Source organism: Populus euphratica, unplaced genomic scaffold, assembly GCF_000495115.2.
Source record: "Populus euphratica unplaced genomic scaffold, PopEup_1.0 scaffold674.1, whole genome shotgun sequence".
Taxonomy (NCBI): domain Eukaryota; kingdom Viridiplantae; phylum Streptophyta; class Magnoliopsida; order Malpighiales; family Salicaceae; genus Populus; species Populus euphratica.
The window spans coordinates 52,952-73,091 of record NW_011500543.1 but is presented as its reverse complement, the minus strand read 5'-3'; the positions used below and the strand labels follow the sequence as shown (position 1 = coordinate 73,091).

General features: G+C 36.8%; 1 protein-coding gene and 1 long non-coding RNA gene across 2 annotated transcripts; one reads left to right on the top strand and one right to left on the bottom strand.

The window, feature by feature from the left end:
* Window positions 1–287: 287 nt before the first annotated feature.
* Window positions 288–19,615, top strand: LOC105115303 (protein MOR1-like). Its single transcript, XM_011012137.1, has 54 exons — window positions 288–636; window positions 737–842; window positions 926–1,049; window positions 2,999–3,078; window positions 3,165–3,342; window positions 3,449–3,513; window positions 4,000–4,082; window positions 4,170–4,255; window positions 4,383–4,496; window positions 5,414–5,533; window positions 5,718–5,820; window positions 6,279–6,415; window positions 6,787–6,852; window positions 6,938–7,055; window positions 7,178–7,218; window positions 7,848–7,919; window positions 8,034–8,141; window positions 8,240–8,345; window positions 9,036–9,148; window positions 9,251–9,338; window positions 9,526–9,626; window positions 9,774–9,881; window positions 9,998–10,103; window positions 10,210–10,289; window positions 10,371–10,520; window positions 10,624–10,699; window positions 10,826–10,950; window positions 11,040–11,150; window positions 11,248–11,397; window positions 11,484–11,558; window positions 11,651–11,732; window positions 11,835–11,950; window positions 12,029–12,130; window positions 12,215–12,289; window positions 12,379–12,474; window positions 12,569–12,670; window positions 12,779–12,880; window positions 13,018–13,200; window positions 13,283–13,394; window positions 13,579–13,655; window positions 13,723–13,802; window positions 14,099–14,161; window positions 14,242–14,368; window positions 15,160–15,282; window positions 15,408–15,485; window positions 15,669–15,827; window positions 15,906–16,064; window positions 17,415–17,512; window positions 17,668–17,824; window positions 17,907–18,023; window positions 18,163–18,258; window positions 18,419–18,490; window positions 18,570–18,855; window positions 18,980–19,615. The coding sequence occupies exons 1-54, from the start codon at window positions 477–479 to the stop codon at window positions 19,249–19,251; spliced, it is 6,084 nt and encodes a 2,027-aa protein (XP_011010439.1). The 5' UTR covers window positions 288–476; the 3' UTR covers window positions 19,252–19,615.
* LOC105115302 (uncharacterized) lies at window positions 14,692–15,153 on the bottom strand. Its single transcript, XR_840317.1, has 2 exons — window positions 15,019–15,153; window positions 14,692–14,907 (listed from the first exon to the last, which is right to left on the bottom strand). It is a non-coding gene; the product is annotated as an uncharacterized LOC105115302 (long non-coding RNA).
* Window positions 19,616–20,140: the final 525 nt, after the last annotated feature.

Here is a 20,140-nt window from a genome sequence, read left to right as displayed (position 1 = left end):
TTTTCTCCACCAATCAATGTATTTAAAAAAAAGAAAAAAACATAAAATAAGAAACCATAAAAACACGCCTTAATAAATTTATTTCAAAACCTTTAACGTTCTTTCCATTTTAACAATTTGCCCAAAGTCACTTCCCTTTTTAACCCCACCATCCCCTCCTCCCAAACAACCGTCACCCCCCCAATCCCCTTCCCTCAACACGTGCATTCAACTCCCCACACCGCGCGTCGAAAAACCTCTCCAAATTCAAAAACGTACATCTCAAAATAGCCCTCTCACTCTCATGATCTTTGATTTAGCAACATTAAATAAATAAATAAAAAAACTTATCGTACTCTCCCCCTCTCTAATCCATACCCTGATTTTGTCATTTCTCCTCCACCCTCTCTCGCCGGCGAGAGGAACTTAAAAAAGAAGAAGAAAAATATTCAGAGAAATCGCCGCAGTGAAATTGCGAGAGATCTAAAAGAAAGAAAATGTCGGAAGAAGAGAAGTTGTTAAAGGAAGCGAAGAAATTGGCATGGGAAGATCGGTTGTTACACAAGAACTGGAAAGTTAGAAACGAAGCCAATATCGATTTGGCTTCTCTTTGTGATTCCATTTCCGATCCTAAAGACTCCAGACTTCGTGAATTCGGTTAGTTAGGGTTTCTAATATTTTTTTATATAATTTTTAGGTTTCAGATCTGTTATTTGTGTTGCAAATGTGGATTAATTTTGTTGCGGTTTTTTGTTAGCTCCATTGTTTAGGAAAACGGTTGCGGATTCGAATGCGCCTGTACAGGAGAAAGCGCTCGATGCTTTGATTGCGTTTTTACGTGCTGCCGATGCGGATGCTGGAAGGTGGTGGAATTTGTTTTTATTTTTTTTGCATGCGTTTTTTTTTGTGGGTTTTGATTTGTTGTTGTTGTGGTGCTGGTGTGTAGGTATGCGAAAGAGGTGTGTGATGCGATTGTGGCCAAGTGTCTTACTGGTAGGCCAAAGACTGTGGAGAAAGCGCAGGCAGCGTTTATGCTGTGGGTGGAGTTGGAAGCTGTGGATGTTTTTTTGGTGAGTGATTTTATGGTTTTTAGTAAAGAGTGAAAATGCGTGTTGGTCTTGGTTGATTTTTTTTTAAATTTTTTTTTGCTATGGTTTAGTGTTGGAATGTTTCTCTTGTTTAATTGTTTGTTGATAATGAATGAATGAATTGTTATAATGTTTACTGAAATTGAACAAATTTTGATATATTTTTTTAATTGCCTGTACTAAAATGGTAGTTGTTTTTTATTGCTATTTTACTGTTTTGTTGACATTTCAGTGTGTCATGTTGGTATTTGATTCTTAATTAGTTGTAGGATTGATGGTAGCTTCGTGTCCATTTCACATATCAGTGTAATAATTATCACCATTCTTCAGCTGGTTTCCTATTCGTTCCTAAGTTTATGATGCTCTGGAGATTTTCAGCTAAAAGTATTCATTTTTATTAGCATTACTAAGTGGATTTTTTTGCAAAATTAACCATGCCAGTCTAGTGTTGTAAATTGGGTGCTGGATTTAAATTAGAAATGACTGTGCCTCAATATCCAAGGCGCCCTAAGCATAACAGGATAGGCTTGTTGATTATATAGAGGCTGACTAAACGGTGTGAGCTTGTATTTTTGTGGTTATTCATAAGCAAATGTGGGAGTTAGCAAAGTCATACCTCAAATTTGTACTGCCACATTTCACAGAGCCAAACCTAACTAGGTTCTCACTGAGGGCTTGTTATTGGTTTTCTGAAATAACAGAAGAGATGATTCTTATTCTAGGATGCCCACTTGGGGAAAAAGTTGTGCTTCTACAACTCTCTCCATGTAGTGCTCTCATCCACTTTAAGAATTGTCTAAAGGCACAACGGAAGTTAGCTATGCAATCTGCTCTAGTACATTGAATGGACATAATTGAGAAAAAGAGCAAAAAATGATCAATGCAGTGCATCACTTAGAGGGTATAACAGAGCTGTTTCAGGCTCACCTTTCCTCCTCCATTTCTAGTTGGGCTTCCTTTGACAACATTGACCTTTGTCTACTGTAGCACCTCAAAATTTTGGAGGTTGGTGATGTGGCTTGTCAAGGATTGAGCGTGGTGCCTTTTATTAATTGGTTCACCTTTTTCTAATTTAGGTATGCTCTGTCCTTTAGGATCATTTACATGGGGTGATTTACATTTCTACTTGCATCAGTATTCATCTCATCTTACCTTTAGTTGTATATGCACATGTACTCAAAAAACAGAAATGAAAATTGAAGTTGTAAATTGGGTCTGTACTACATGAGCTTTCTTGTGCTACCTGATCTTTTAATTATTAGTTTTGTTGATGAAACTTTCTTAAGTAATAATTTAAAATTGTAACTTGCCTCTGCTCTCTAGTATTTGAATCTCCATGTAGTAGGAAAAAATTGAATTTATGTCCCACAAAGGCTGTGTGGTACATCAGTGAGCCTTAATTTATTGAAATTAAGAATCTTTCTTGTTGACTGAATGATTGTGCTCTGGTTGGGAAAAATCAACTGCAAGCTTTGTAATCTCATCGTTGTAGTTAGAATTTGAAGAACTTGCACAAGTAGGTAGGCTTTAAGATTCTTTGAACAGACTTGATTACTCTTGGAAAGTGGCACAAAGTTGGACAGTCTCTTTTACTGTATATCAAAATCCCTGATATTGAGTGTATCTGACTGTTACACTCTGGTATTTTGGAATGTGAATCAGTGCTTGTAGCCTTTCTTTTATTTTGCTTCAGGATTTTGTTACAATCAGCAGTTTTCTGTCTCTGTCTTCTCTCTCTTTTGTTTTTCACTGTGTTCTAAGTTCTTTTTCCTTCTTGCATTCCATAAAATTTACCATCTATGTTTGTTTAGCATAGTTTCTAGCTGTTGCTTGTTGTGGAGGCCTTTTGCTCACCAAAGGCTAAGAAATTCTAGCGTGAATAAACCTGATTATTTTTTTTCTGAAGATAGTTAATTGTTTGGTGATTGTAGGATGCAATGGAGAAAGCAATTAAGAACAAAGTTGCCAAAGCTGTGGTGCCTGCTATAGATGTTATGTTTCAAGCCTTAAGGTTTGTAAGCAATATTTCTTTGTTGCAAAGCACTGATTCTTTTATTTGTCTAAGTGTCCCTGTTATTTTGTTCTGTTTGCTAACAGTGATTTTGGAGCCAAAGTTGTCCCCCCAAAGAGGATTTTAAAGATGCTTCCAGAATTGTTTGACCACCAGGATCAAAATGTCCGTGCATCATCTAAAGGACTAACTCTTGAGCTTTGTCGGTGGATCGGAAAAGATCCTGTGAAATCAATTCTCTTTGAGAAGATGCGAGATACCATGGTACAACAAATATATTCATTAATTTGCATGACATTGTCACTGTCATTTTACCTATATATTATAATGGACATTTTTTCCCTTTGTTCCCCCATGTTCCTGCTTGAAGAAAAAAGAATTGGAGGCTGAGCTTGTTAATGTTACGGGGATAGCTAAGCCATCCCGTAAGATTAGGTAAATCTAGACAAGAGCCTTTTTCTACTCTTTCATGCTTTTTACTAGAGGTACTGTAGTTCTCCTGAGATATTTCCTTAGGCTTTAAGCTTCCATTCTTCCAACATTACCATGCTTTGAATTGATCATATGTTTTAAGTTTCTGTATTGTAATTTACAACATTGGTTTGAAGCTTGTTGTAATGTTTATTGATGTACATGATTGGTTTGGAATTATAATTTTAAGGTTGTAATGTCACAATTGTTAAATCTGTCTCCTTTTTCCCAATGATTAATTTGTTACTTATCATTATCTATAGCTTGGGTTGGTGCTGGTTTTGTTTGATTTATGTACCTTTGCAAGTTTGTTATTCTAGATCTGCTGTTAGGCAATGCACAGTTTCCCTCCCTTTATCAATTAGTTTAAAAAACAGGATATATATCTGTTGGAAGTCCATTCTGTTATGCTTTCGTTGGAATGTAGAGTTAACATGCTTATGTGATCAGATCTGAGCAAGACAAGGAACCAGAGCCAGAAGGGGTGTCAGAAGTTGTGGGTTCTGGTCCATCTGAAGAAGTTGCTGCTGAAGGTATGTGATTTAACTTCTCCCATAGTATTTTAACCATTCATTCTCAATTGACTGATATGCCATTACTGGTATGTGTACGACTTCCAGCTCATCAAGAAATAGATGAGTATGACCTTGTAGACCCGGTTGATATTTTGGGTCCTTTGGAGAAGGCTGGATTTTGGGATGGAGTGGTCAGTGCTCCTGCTTCTTTATTTCATGTTTTAAGTGTTCTGGATTTATCTAACTTGTTATTATCATCTTCTAAATATTCAAGTTTTGTTGGTTACTATTTTTTAACATTTTGTGTCCACCTCTTAGAAAGCCACCAAATGGTCAGAAAGAAAGGAGGCTGTTGCAGAGCTGACGAAGCTTGCTTCCACAAAGAGGATAGCACCTGGTGATTTCTCTGAAGTTTGTCGGACTTTGAAGAAGGTAATTTTTTTCCTTAAAGTTGGAACAACCATTTTAAATTACCTATAATCATCTCCCTTTTTATTGTTACTATATTTTTTGCTAGAATTTCTGTGTTCCTTTCCATTTTTTTTTTGTTTTTGCTTTCTCTATCTCCTTTTCTGGTAAATGAGGTTATTTTTGTTAAAAAAAACAAATTTAATTGGATGACAAATAGTTGACTTTGATTCTGGTGAAGTGCATTTGTTTGGTCAATTTGTGGAAGAGATGAGAACCTACATAACCCAAATATAATTAGGAAAATTATTTTTGAAATTTGGTGCCAAGTCAAATACTTGTCATTAGCCTTACACGCAAGGTTATTATGAGGTTACATAATTTGGCTGTTGAAAACCTTGTACTCGTGCTTTTCTCTCTTTTTTAAGATTGAGTGTTGTCATAATGATAAAAGTTCATGATTGTTGTCTAACCACGATGATCTGATTCTAAGATATTTTATATGGAGATTGTGTTATGCATTTCCCGCATAGCCATCGAATACTATTGAATTTCAATATGGCAACTTGAACCTGGTATATAGCTTTGAACCTGTAGGATTTCAAATGCTTTTGTTTATTATTTGTGTTGCTGATTTATTGTGTCCAGGGTGACTTATTATGATGCTTTCTTATCCTTCTTGTTGTATCTGTGATCTATTTTACTACCGGAAGTATAATCCCCCCCCCCCCCCATTAAAAGAGCTTCACTATGTATAATGCATTTGTTTATAGCCATTGAATTTCAATATGGTATAGAGCTTTCAACTTGTAGGATTACAAATGCTTTTCTTTATTATATATGCTGCTGGTTTATTGTGTCCATGGTGACTTTTATTATGACGCTTTCTTATCCTTCTTGAAGTTTCTGTGATCTATGCTTCACTATGATTTTTCCTGCAGCTTATTACAGATGTGAACATCGCTGTTGCAGTTGAAGCCATACAAGCTATTGGCAACCTTGCACGTGGTCTAAGAACCCATTTTTCTGGGAGCTCTCGTTTCTTATTACCTGTATTGCTTGTAAGAGCCATATACACTTTGATGATGACACACATGCTCACACAATAATGCTTTTCAAACCTTGGCTACCTGAGTGGGTTGAACTGGTCCACACGTTCATCTTGTGTGATAAATGAGTTTTTAATTTTTAATACTACCTGTCTAACTCTGACAACATTGCTGTTTCTATGGTTTCTTTTAATAGGAAAAATTGAAAGAGAAAAAACCCACACTCACCGAGGCACTTGCTCAAACTCTGCAAGCGATGCATAAGGCTGGATGCTTAAATCTTGCTGATATCATTGAAGGTAAGTTCGCCATTCATTCCAAATACTCTCATATTCTGATAAACTCTGTTAAGTTGTTTGAGCCTTAGAGCTTATACTTTTAGTTTTTTGTATTTGGTTTAACCAATTCCTGCTCTTTGTCATTTAATCCTTTAAATTTCTGTTTGTTTTATATTTCTGCTTGTTTTGGATTGGCACCACAAGTTTGTCATTATTGTTTTTAATACATTTCATAACTGATGTGAGCATAGTTAAAACATAATTAGGCTTCTTGAGGAGAAAATCTTGCATTTTCAATCTATTTTTCTTTTGCAGCTTCTTTTCATAATTAGTGTTTCTTTTCCCATATAGTTTTTTCTTTTCATAAATAATGCCCTGATTTCCATTTTTTAGGCTTATACGGTAAATTGTTTGCCACTATTGGCTCATGGTTTATGGGGTTACGTGGTTTTGGTTCTGAATGATTTCTTTTGCTGCAGATGTCAAAACAGCAGTGAAAAATAAAGTTCCTCTAGTGCGCTCATTAACTTTAAACTGGGTGACATTTTGTATTGAAACAAGTAACAAGGCTGTTATTCTGAAGGTGCACAAGGATTATGTCCCTATCTGTATGGAGGTTAGTGCATCCATTGCTCTTATAGTAATGCGTATAATGAAATTCTTCGCATGCTTGTTGCTAGTGTCCATTTCATTTTCACCACATTGCATTTCATATTCAATAGCTGGTGTTTATTTCAGATAACAAAGCTTTTCTCTTTGGTCTGTTATAAGATTTTGAAGGAGAATTAGAAAATCAATCTTTACATTGTGAATTGGAACTGGCCTATGGTTTGGACTATTCATGGATCATCATCTATTAGTTTTTTTGTTATGATGCATGGAGCTATAAGATATGCAGCTGTTGGATTGCACAGATTTTGCTTATCTGCTGCCACTTTTCCTTTTTTTTTTTGTTTTAGTTTCGAATGAAGTGATTGTATTTTGCAGTGCCTTAATGATGGGACTCCTGATGTGAGGGATTCTGCCTTTCAAGTGTTAGCAGCAGTAGCTAAGGTAGTATTTCCATTCAAGAAAAATATTGAAAATTTATTGCTTCACTTTTAGCTACTGCTATTGTAACTCTGAAATTCTTGCTTAGTCGGTTGGCATGAGGCCTTTGGAGCGATCACTGGAGAAACTTGATGATGTGAGAAGAAAGAAGCTGTCTGAAATGATAGCAGGTTCAGGAGATGGTGTGCCTGCTGTGGCATCCTCAGGTGTGCACACCTTTTTTATGTCCATGATGCTATCACAACAATTAATTTAGGGTTATAAAATCTTTAGCTATATTTATTTTTGTATTTAATTTAGTTGATCGTGCTTGTTGTGCCATGGCCAGGTCCAGTCCAAGCTGTTCGTGGAAGCATGTCATCAGTAGAGGTGGGCTGTGACTTTTATTTTTTGAGACTTTATGATTCTTGATTTTGTTCTTAGATTGTCTTTTATCATTTGCAAGAGAGTCATTAATTACATTATAACTAGAACTGTCTTGCTTGTACCATTAGAAACTTTGTTGATTAGACTTCTAGAAAAAGCTGTTTTAAGAGGTAGATATGCGCGATGTGCACCATGGAAGAGTGACATTTATTTTGAAATCTCCAGCTGTGGTTAGTCATATAATTTCCTTTAGGGGAAAGGCCTTATGTTTTGACTATGGTCCTTGTTTCTTGGTCACTAAATTCAGTGAGCATGATCCAGCTGCTCTTAATTGAAAGATAAAAGGAAAACATGTATTGAGTTTTTTAATAATATTGTTATTTTTGGCTGATTTCTAATGTTCCTTGGTAATTTTTTTTCATTTCAATGGTTTCTTTATTATAAAAAAAGCTGACTTATCCATCTTTCTGCTATATTTCTAGTAGTTTATTTCTTAATTTCTCGTGTGTTAGTCTCAGTTCCCTGAGTGTGTTTTCTGTGCACCTCACTTCGATATTTCTCTAAGGGTTGGCCTTTTCAGTTTCATTCAAACCATGATCTTAAGAAAGTTTTTTGTATAAATTCTTTTGCAGACATCAGAAGGCTCATTTGTTAAAAAGTCGGCGGCAAGCATGCTTTCTGGGAAGAGGCCTGCACCAGCAGCTGTGAATTTCTTTTACTTTTTTTCTTTTGTTTTTCTTATCATTCACATTAAATTTTGCTCAAAGGGACATTATCACTTTGATGGTTCCTGATTGTGCTATTGTTCTTTATGTCAGGCTGCTAACAAAAAGGCAGCGCCGACTAAATCAGGGGTTAGCAAGAAAGGAGATGGTGCTGGGCGGGCAGAATCTTCAAGAGCACTTGAACCACCTGAGGATGTTGAGGCAGGCGAATGCCTTTGTTTTTAAAAGCATTCTTTGTTGATTGTCAGTTGTTCTCATAGTTTTTGATACATGATTTGCTCTCTGTTTGATATTTGCAGCCAGCAGAGATGAGTCTTGAAGAAATTGAAACCAGATTAGGTTCTCTCCTTCAAGCAGAAACTGTTTCCCAACTGAAGAGTGCAGTGTGGAAAGAGCGGTTGGAAGGTATGTTATAAGAATCTTTTGCTTGTTTCATGCATGGATTAAAAACTGAAGGTTTACAAAGCTGTTGTTTCAGCTTCTCCAATGCCATTGCTTACTCTCAATTTCAAAAACTGAAGGTTGATTGTTTTTGTCTATCATAGGCTTTAAATGTTTATTTTTTTCTTTTATTATAGATGTAAAAAGTTGAAACTGGACTACAAAAATCTATTAATTTGATTTCAGAAATCTTTAGTTGCAAGCTGCTTGGGACATTTGATTATGCTTTAGGGTGCTTCACTGTGAACAGGTTTTCTTCTAACATAAAGATGGTGAAATATGGTGACAATTTTTATGCTACTGTATTGTTTCAGTGGAATTTACCTCATGCTATGTTGGTTGTGGGTAAATTGCTTGGATATAGGTTTTTTTTCCTGACATGTATTTAACATTTTCTTTGGCCGTTTCTTGTAAAATTGTTTTGATTGTAACTTTATGAGTGGATATATATTTGTGTTTGTATAAATTGTCTTTAATTGGTGGTTGATTAGAATGCTGTTCTTTACAAAGAGATGATGTGCTCTTGGTCCACTTAACTGTGCTAATTTATATGTTGGTGCACTGGAGTCTATTATTTATTTTTTATACCATGTTACATAAGCTGCGTTTAATTGGTTAATTTTGCTTCTTTTTTTTTCATTTAAATTGCTGCAGCAATATCCTCATTTAAACTGCAAGTGGAGGGGTTACAGAATCTTGATCATTCTGTGGAGATTTTGATTCGTTTACTCTGTGCTGTTCCTGGATGGAATGAAAAAAATGTTCAGGTATTTAAATGTTTTTGATGTTTTACATTTTTGTATGAACAGATTGATTTCAATCTCAATTCTGTAATGGTTGTAATACTAAGAAATACAATCAAATTGCAGGTTCAGCAACAGGTCATTGAAGTTATTACTTACCTAGCTTCAACTGCATCAAAATTTCCGAAGAAATGTGTAGTGCTCTGCCTTTTAGGTGGGTATTAAGTGCTATTTGTCTATTCTTTTGTTTGAAGCTAGAGCTGTATTTTGTGAAAGATTGCTTGTATTTTTTCTATAAATGTGAACCCTCCCAATTCTGTGCTAAGTTGATTTTTCCTCTTTAACCTTGTTAGTGAATGGATTGAATAAATTACAAAGTTTTTTTTCATGCCTATTTGCAGGTATAAGTGAACGGGTGGCGGATATTAAAACCAGAGCTCATGCCATGAAGTGCCTCACCACTTTCTCTGAAGCAGCGGGTCCAGGATTTGTTTTTGACCGGGTAAGTATACTTACAGTTAGGTGCTTGCTTTCACAATTTGCTTTGCTTTTGGTCTAGTATAATGCAAAGACTGAACCAGATTTAGAGAGCACTATCACCATTTTCTTATTTGTTGCTGAATAATCTGTGGAATTTCATCCTTTTCAGCTTTACAAAATTATGAAAGAGCACAAGAATCCAAAGGTTCTTAGTGAGGGAATACTCTGGATGGTTTTGGCAATTGATGACTTTGGTGTGTCACATTTGAAGCTTAAGGTTCTTCTGTCTCTTCCTCCCAATAACTCTTCCTCGACATGCTGAAGATTATCTTTCTATTCCTTTTCTTATCCTTTAGTTGCAGTTTTTAAGGAGAAATGCGACATATCTTGCAGGATTTAATTGATTTCTGTAAAGATACTGGGCTACAGTCAAGCGTAGCCGCAAGCAGAAATGCAACTATCAAACTTTTGGGTGCTTTACATAAGTTTGTTGGTCCAGGTGTGTGATTATCTTATCATTATTAATTTTCCACATGCCATGAATCCTTGATATGTATTTTCTTCTCTCTCTCTCTCTCTCTCTCTCTCTCTCTTTCTGTTTGCAGATATTAAAGGGTTTCTTGCTGATGTCAAACCTGCACTGCTGAGTGCACTTGATGCTGAGTATGATAAAAATCCATTTGAGGTAATGGGAAGCTGAAGATCAAATTCCTTTCTCAAAATGTTTGTTTTATATGGTTTACTTGATCCTTTTACACGTCTCCAGGGTACTTCCGCCGCTCCTAAGAAAACAGTCAGGACATCAGAATCCACCTCTTCTGTTTCTGGTGGCGGGCTGGATAGTCTGCCACGTGAAGACATTAGTGGAAAGATAACACCTACTCTGATCAAGAGTTTGGAAAGTCCTGATTGGAAGGTATGCTGTCAATATTGATGAAGCAAACTCACTTAATGTTATGATAACCTTCGCGAAACCCTCAGGTATTGTTATCATCTTGACTCTTAAATCCATGTTGCAGGTTCGACTGGAGTCAATTGAAGCTGTCAATAAAATTTTAGAGGAGGCTAATAAACGCATTCAACCAACTGGAACTGGTATGCATTCAATTTAAAATGGACTTGAATAGTTAGAAAGCTGTATTAAGACATGCATAGTGTCCTAATAACCTTTCTGTTACAACTAGCAATGTGTTGATCATTAATATCTTATTTGGTTGCCAGGTGAATTATTTGGTGCCCTTAGAGGGCGTCTATATGACAGCAATAAAAATTTAATCATGACAGCTTTGACTACCATTGGTGGTGTTGCTTCTGCTATGGGACCGGCTGTTGAAAAGTCAAGCAAGGTTGGTCTGCTCTAGATGAGCGTGTTTCTTTACATTTACATTTGTTGTCCTGAAAAAAGCTCAAGTTTACTGTTGGCTGGGTTTTGCAGGGTGTTCTGTCGGATATTTTGAAATGTCTTGGGGATAATAAGAAACATATGAGGGAATGCACGCTGAATACTTTAGATTCTTGGGTTGCTGCTGTTCATCTTGATAAAATGGTAATTTTTCATGCATTTACTGATAACATGTCTTATTTTAATTTTGGGGTATTTTGGTTTCTTGTTGTTTGGTATAATGACATTTCTTTGTTTCTAGGTTCCTTACATCACAGCAGCTCTGATAGAAACTAAGCTTGGTGCTGAAGGCCGCAAGGATCTTTTTGATTGGCTGTCAAAGCAACTTTCTGGATCAAGTGAGTTTTCTGATGCCATACATTTGCTGAAACCAGCCTGCTCTGCTATGACGGTAGGTTCTAGTTTAGTTTTCTTGAAAAAAGATATTTCATGACTCACCTTCTGCATTCTTGACATTTCTTCTGGGATTTTTGCTAGGATAAATCATCAGATGTTCGAAAAGCAGCTGAAGCATGCATCTCTGAGATTTTGAGAGTGTGTGGACAAGAAATGGTGAGTGCTTTATTATTATTCTGGTGTTTTTTTCTCATTCACCTGTATTGATTGATCACTGAACTTCCTAATATGTGTACCCTCGTTCTTAGATTGAGAAGAATCTGAAAGATATTCAAGGGCCAGCGTTGGCTCTTGTTCTTGAACGAGTGAGACCTGCAGGTGGTTTTCAAGGTCTGTCCTTCGGTAACTTACATGACTTCTTTTGTGTCTCTGCATGCATGCACATGCCTTATGTTTTGAGATTGCATATTGAAATTTGTCATGGCTTATCAGAATCATTTGAATCTACAAAAACAACTTCAATGGGGCCATCATCCAAAACAAGTGTAAAGGTTGGAAAAGCTGCTTCCAATGGCATCTCAAAACATGCAAATAGATCGATATCTGCGGTATGTTTCTCCTATTTCATTTATATTTTTTTGAAATTCAATGTGGAGATTGATTATTTATGGTCTTGGCTTTATAAGAGAGTCATACCAATGAAAGGGTCAAAGCCAGAGCCAACTATGTCTTTTCAAGACAGAGCTGTTCAGTCACAAGCATTATTGAATGTCAAGGACTCAAACAAGGTAGTTGATATGACACATTGAATTTTTCATTTGATGTAAATAGCATTGATTAAACATTTTCCAATTGCACTTGCCTATTCACAGGAGGATAGGGAGAGAATGGTAGTACGGAGGTTTAAGTTTGAAGAGCCACGGATGGAACAGGTTCAAGATCTTGAGGTCTGGTTTTATACAGTGCTGCTTTTAAACTATATTGGATTTCTTATCCAGCGTTTTGAGATTTCTCTTGCCATATTCCCAAATTGTAGAGTGACATGATGAAGTACTTCAGAGAGGATTTGAACAGGCGACTTCTAAGTCCGGATTTTAAGAAACAAGTTGATGGGCTAGAGATCTTACATAAGGTTTTTGGCTATTTTCTTGACTATTGGAGATTACTCTTGAGCACGGCATAGTGTTATCAAATTGAAACTTGTATGTTTTTTTTTTTTTTTCCAGGCCCTTCCATCCATTGGAAAGGAAATAATTGAAGTTTTGGACATTCTTTTGAGGTGGTTTGTTTTGCAGTTTTGTAAATCTAACACAACTTGCCTATTGAAGGTATAGCTTTTTTTTTCCCCCCTTTTGTCATTGTAGTGTCACACTTCATGTTTTGAGTATGATGCTTCATGAGAAGCGATCACATGAAGTTTGACCTGAAATGGACAGGTGCTGGATTTTCTCCCTGATCTTTTTGACCGGCTCCGGGATGAGGCCTACACATTGAGTGAATCTGAAGCAGCTATATTTCTTCCATGCTTGATTGAAAAGGTTCTACTAAGACTTCAGTAGCATGAATTTTTGTGCATCTGGGAAAATATTCATTATTTTTTTCTTGGATGCCACGATTCTGTTCACTGATGGGAAAGTACTTTTAATAGTTTTAACATACTATATTTGAAATGCAGTTGGGGCATAACATTGAGAAAGTGCGAGAAAAAATGCGTGAGCTTACCAAACAAATTGTGCAAGCATATTCAGCAGCAAAATCATTCCCTTACATTCTGGAGGGTTTGCGCTCTAAAAACAACCGTACTCGAATTGAGTGTGCAGATCTAGTTGGGTTCTTGATTGATCATCATGGGGCTGAGGTATAATTAGATATTTTATGCTGTCATTGTCATTCACTTTTTTTTTTGCTCACACCTATCCCTGTATTTTGTTGCCCTATAGATAAGTGGACAGTTAAAATCCTTGCAAATTGTTGCAAGCTTGACAGCAGAGCGTGATGGTGAAACTAGAAAAGCTGCATTAAATACACTGGCTACAGGTTACAAGATTCTTGGTATGTGCTGATACCATGAAATAACCAGTCACATCATTGTTGCAGTAGGATTGCTAATATTGAAAGTTTAGTGTTAGGAATCTCCATTGGCTTGGCACAGATGCATACTATGTACTCAAGTAACAGTAATATCATTCTTACTTTCTCAGTTCATGTATTAATTGTTGCTCTCTTACTTCAACAGGTGAGGACATTTGGAGATTTCTTGGGAAGCTGACAGACGCTCAGAAAAGCATGATAGATGATAGATTTAAGTGGAAGGTGAGTGTATATTGGTGCTTTGATCCTTTTTCCACTTTCAGTGCACTCATCATGATTTTTTTTGTAGGTACGAGAGATGGAAAAAAGGAAGGAAGGTCGCCCTGGTGATGCTAGAGCTGCTTTAAGGCGCTCTGTTAGGGAAAATGGGTGTGTATCTTATGATACTTGCATTGCATTTCTATTGGAGTTCTATTTTGTTAGTATTATGATTTATGAATGTGACCTATTTAAGATTATTACTGTGAAAAAATTGTTTATTTGACCATTCTTTTATTGAACTTCTTTCTTCTACTGGTATTGATATAACATCTACCCAGTTTTCCATGCCAAGTGAATGTAAATCGGAAGTTGAAAATTATGACTCTTGGCTCAGAAGCTGCTGACTTGCTTATATTTTGACTTTGGTTATATCTTCTGACCTTAAATTCCTTATTTGTACTCAGGTCTGATATAGCAGAACAGAGTGGGGAACTTTCACAATCAGTCTCTGGTCCTATTATAGCCAGGTATCATCATTGTACTTTTTTTCATTAATGGCATTTTGAATTTTTAAGTTCTCTCCTTAAGTGTCAATTGTCATTTGCAGGAAAAACTATGGGACTCAGGAGCTTCATATGGAAGGACATATGATGCCCCGTGCACTCGTGAGTGCCAATGGCCCTGCAGACTGGAATGAAGCTCTGGACATCATTTCTTTTGGTTCCCCGGAGCAGGTTTTCTGCTGATTTCATTGATTTCATTTCGATCCTTTCTAGTCACTAGAGTGCATTGTTTCAAGTTGCAAGCATTGCCTTGGAGTATATGTGATTTTTGTGGGGAATGTGCGGCCAAGGTTGTCTTGCTAGAAAACCAAATTTGGCAGGAAAGAACAATTAGCCTAGATATATGAATCTCAGGATTCAGTACTTAATACAACAAGATCCACACAGATTATGTTCAATTGTGAATCTATAATTCACTGTTTTATCCTTTGTTTCTTGAGTTCTTTTGTTTGCATGTGTTGCATAATTTTATCTTATAGCCAGCTCTTTGTGTGTTTTTTTTTAATGGCTTGAATTTGCGTGGTTGCATATGCTTCTTAGATAACTGGTTCTGCCTGAACACTCACTTCCATATATTGGTCATATTTGGTTTTGCAAAGTTGTTGCTATTTAAGTTTCTTTTTTCTAGGTTAAGAGTACTGTCATGTTGAATAATCTGTTCAACTGTCTTATGCATGTCCATCTCCAACTCATGCGTGTTCTCCACTTGCCTTGTAATTAGGTGATTGTTTACGGCTAGCTGATGTATTCTTTAATATGTCTAAAATTAATTATATATTCTTTCCAGATGTTATTTGGTTTAGTATGTGATGACACTCTGCCATGGGAATTAAAATGTTATGTTTTAATTGTATTCATAACATAGTTTCTTTATTATTTTTTCCAATGTGCAATTGTTTTGCATGATTGTTCTATTGTTAGATGAGGTCCTGAACTATATAATAAGTATTTTCTACTTGCAGTCCGTTGAAGGTATGAAAGTTGTTTGCCATGAGTTGGCACAGGCCACAAACGATGCAGAAGGCAGTGCTGTGGATGAACTTGTGAAAGATGCAGACAAACTGGTTTCATGCTTGGCAAACAAGGTGACTATTGTTTCATGAAAGCTGTCTGATATCTTTTTCCTCAAAATTAGATGTGAACTAGCTTGTTTTAATACCAGCTTGGTCGGCCAAAGCTCACTTGTTTCCTTGTTTTCTATATTGATCAGGTATCGAGGACTTTTGACTTCAGTTTGACTGGAGCCTCATCACGGGCTTGTAAATATGTACTTAATACACTCATGCAGGTAATTTTTGCCCGGAACATCCCTCTACAATACATGTACTCTTTATTTCTGAGTGTATGGTGGTCTGGATGGTGGAAGAAAGGGAGAGCCATGCTGCCTCAAATGATCCTTTTCCTCCACAACCCCATCCATGATTGAGATCTATTTCTTGATAACATTTTAACTATCTGTACTTTTCTGCAGACTTTTCAAAATAAAATTCTTGCTTATGCTGTCAAAGAGAGTACTCTTGACAGTCTGATAACGGAGCTTCTACTTTGGCTTTTGGATGAAAGGGTCCCACATATGGATGATGGCAGCCAGCTCCTAAAGGCATTGAATGTGCTGATGCTTAAGATTCTGGTGAACATTTACCCAATGATGTGCCTACTTTTTGGCTTGAAGAAGTCAATTTTTGTTAACTTACCATCATATGTACAGGATAATGCAGATCGAACTTCATCCTTTGTTGTGCTGATTAATCTGTTGCGACCACTGGATCCGACAAGGTGGCCTTCACCTGCATCAGCTGAGACCTTTGCTATCAGGAATCAGAAGTTTTCTGACCTTGTTGTAAAATGCCTTATCAAACTCACAAAGGTAATATATTTGATATTTCAGTGCTTGATGCCATCTTCCTGCTGACTTCATTTAGAACCCGAATTTTATTTATTAAGTAGATTTTCAAAATTATGAGTGCATTTGAAAAGGTCTAGTAATGCACTGTCTGTTTGGTCAAAATGATTTATAGGCAGTCTCGAACATTAAGTTATTAGATTGGATGAGTGCGACTTTGCTACCGGAACTATAATAGTGCTGACCTAGCTTGTCATCATTTGGAAACTGCTCACATTTCAAGGACATTCTGGGGTTCTTGTAGCTCTTCATTGCTTCTGTTAGATCCAGCCACAATCGTTTTTGATGGAATTTATTTTGAAAACATTTGCTCACATGGCAATGGAAGTTAGACATGGGGTGAATCCAACTCTCGCACATCCTGCATGTGGTTTCTGAAAAACTTATCTGAAAAGTTGTTTCTGGTTTGGCCTTGTGGAAGCTCCATTATAAATTACACGGGAGCTAAAATCAGCTGATTTAAGTTTGGTTTTTCAGACTTTCTTTTGGATGCTGAGAAAAGTTGTGAACAGTTTACCTTTCAATTGGAATTAATTCTGGCGGCGAATGGTTGAAAAGTAATACCATATTCTTGCTTCTTTTGTTTTTCTACTGCAACTTTTGAGGTGCTTAATTGTTGAAATTTGAGCCAAAAGTGTAATTGCCAAAAGGGAACAAACTTTGTAAGAGAGAGAGGGAAAGAATGAATGGAATATTTTCCAGCTACAAATATTAGTTCAGTTGTTTTTAAATCAGCAATTTCCCCTTCCCACTCTTGTTTTTTCTTTCCTTTTCCCAAATCTAGTCATGCTCCTGGTATGTGCGAGTAGTTTGGGAGGTAGTGGGTAGACCCAGTTGGCTAAGTGTGAACACCATTAACATGTTAAAAAGAGATTTGTGAAATAAATTTGATACCAAAATGGCGGCCATTGAGTCTTAACATGTTATCACTTCGGTCATGTTGTCCAAAACTGGAGAAATTTGCAAGGAAAGAGTTAAATTAAGTAATTGGAACGAAGGGGTGAATTGATTTGTTTGGTGCCATTAAGAACCTTCATATGTCCCCTTATGGAGTTGATTGATGTTTTTAGCCCATAATTTTTATTTATGGTAGACTGAAACAGTGTAGCACCCTATTTTGGAATGTTATTTACCATCCATGGAGTTGGCAAGGGTGATATCTACCCTTAACCTCTTCCAGTTGCAATTTTCCGAACACTATTGTTAGCATCTGTAACTTCACTAGTAAAAGCATGATTGTGTTTTCGACTGTTTAGCTTGTTAACCATTGTTTATTATTGTTGGATATGTCATAGATTGATTTTTGTTACTCAGGTTCTTCAAACTACTATATATGATGTTGATCTTGACCGCATCCTTCAGAGCATCCATATTTACCTACAAGAATTGGGTATGGAAGAAATCAGGAGAAGGTGTGTTTTATTGATCCCCCCTTTCCATGATAATGCTTGGTTCTTGTTAGATTGTGTCATTTGATTTCTCCAGAGCATCTATATTTACCTTTCCTTTTGGTCTCTTAATTGATCTGACTTCCCTCTTTCTACGTGTTTTCTCAACTTATAAACAGAGCTGGAGCAGATGACAAGCCTTTGCGTATGGTGAAAACTGTTCTCCATGAACTTGTTAAGCTTCGTGGAGCTGCAATAAAGGGTCACCTATCTATGGTTCCTATCGACATGAAACCCCAGCCAATTATTCTTGCCTACATTGATCTTAATCTTGAGGTACAAAGTTAAGAAATGTGCAATCCTGCATTTATTCAACTTTGTTGTGTATTTACTCATCCTGCTTCTTTTTTTTTTTTAGACTTTAGCTGCAGCAAGAATGTTGACCTCGACAGCTCCTGTGGGCCAAAATCATTGGGGTGATTCTGCAGCCAACAATTCATCACCTGCCACGCATTCTGCTGAGGCTCAGTTGAAGGTATCAACTTCCCAGTTTCATCTCAAACAATTTGGCTGTCTGCACTTAATAAATCAAACTAGTTTTGTTTGCTTTCATCCACTCTCTTTACCTCTCTTTGCTTCTCTATAATACCTATTTGATTTTACCATGACTGCAGCAAGAACTTGCTGCCATTTTCAAGAAAATTGGTGACAAACAAACCTGCACCATTGGTCTATATGAGCTCTATCGCATCACCCAGTTATATCCTAAGGTCAGTAATTGATGTTTTTGTGTCTATCGGTAGAGTGATTGTACTGTTTTTTTCTTTTTCCTATAGATAATTAGGGGCTTGCTATGGTTAGTGCTCTGGCATTGGGTCCATGAGCTGCTTATTCATTTCAGTTTTTCCTCCTCTTTTTTCCAAATCATAGGTTGATATATTTGCTCAACTCCAAAATGCTAGTGAGGCATTTCGCACTTACATCAGAGATGGTCTAGCTCAGGTATGCAATTCCTCAATCATGTCATTGTGTGTGGAAGTGTCATAGATCAAGTTGCCAACAAACATTGCTTTTATTGCAGATGGAGAAGAATACTGCTGCTGGAAGGACACCTTCTAGTTTGCCAATTTCAACCCCCCCGCCATCCGCCTTAAATGTTTCTTCCCCTGATTTGCAACCCCTTTCCCCTGTGCATACAAACTCCTTAAATGATGCTAAACCATTGCATGTTAAACCCGAAACAACAAACTTTCATCTTCCTTCCTCGTATGCTGAAGACAACAGAGCAGTTAGTGCCTTTTTATCTAGAGGTCTCGTCTCAGAGAATTCTTTGGGTGACCAAAGAAATGAGAAGCTTATTGGTGGAGGTAAATTCACTAAGCCTCTCTCTCTCTCTCTCACACACACACACACACACACGCACGCACAAAAACACTAGCTTTATATTTTTGGTTGTTTTCATTGATGGAACGCATTGTGTTGATGTTGCAGTAACCAGTGGGACATTAGATGCAATTAGAGAGAGAATGAAGAGCATGCAGTTAGCTGCTGCTACTGGGAATCCCGATTCAGGAAGCAGGCCCTTGATGTCTGTGAATGAGAACCTAAATAATGGACTGCCAAGTCAGATTCTTCGTGCGCCAGATGCGATGGGTATGGAGAATCCTTTACATAGCGGGGTTCTTCCCATGGATGAGAAGGCATTGTCTGGTCTTCAAGCCAGGATGGAGAGACTCAAAAGTGGATCTCTTGAACCCCTGTAGATAAGTTAAACAAGTTTACCTGTGAATCCCTTCAGCATCATCTGGTTTATAAGATTTGAAGGAGAGTCCTATCACAATTAAATGGGAGCTATTTCTGGTAGAATATTATCATATAGAGCTCAGAGTACATTGGCAACCGGTAGGGAGTTTGATTTCCTTGAAGTGGAATTTTGAAGAACTAATCTCGAGTCCGATGCGGAGTGGCTTGTTGCTTTCTAGGTTGCTTTATGCTACAGGCATATGTATATTGTAGGCTACTTTTTCGGCATCTTGTTTGGTTTCTTTAATTTAATACAATCATATACCCTTTTTGAAGATGTGCTGTATGCAATTTATGGATTGGACCATGAAAATGTTGAAGCTGCAACACTAATTTGGGGACAGCATTTTGGATGCCAAGCGCTAGTCTCATGGAGTGGGAATGTTCTCTTCATCATAATTATAATACCTTGTCCTAGGGCCGTTGAGCAGGTAAATTTGCTGATCAATCGGTGATCAGAGTCTTAGTTTTTTATAAATAAAATGATGATGTTTTGGAAATAATATTTTTTTAAAATCATCGTGTAAGTTTCCTAACTAGTTCAAAAACAAATCCAGTCCAAATTGAATTTCAAATCAACAAGTTATTAGACCAGGTTTGATAAAAATGCAGGATTAGCACAATTAGTTAAGACTTTAGCTATCATATAAGAAATCAACTTCAAATCTTATCCTTCCTTGGATAGCTCGGGAACAACTATTGCTTGTAAGCTATGAAATGGAGTGTGGTGTGTTTATCAGTTTTTTTTTAAAATAGAAAAAAGAAAGATGGATCTTCATCAACCCAAGAACATAGCATGACCTAACACATCAGTTCTAAGCAGCTGCTAAAATATGTTCTCTCTCTCTT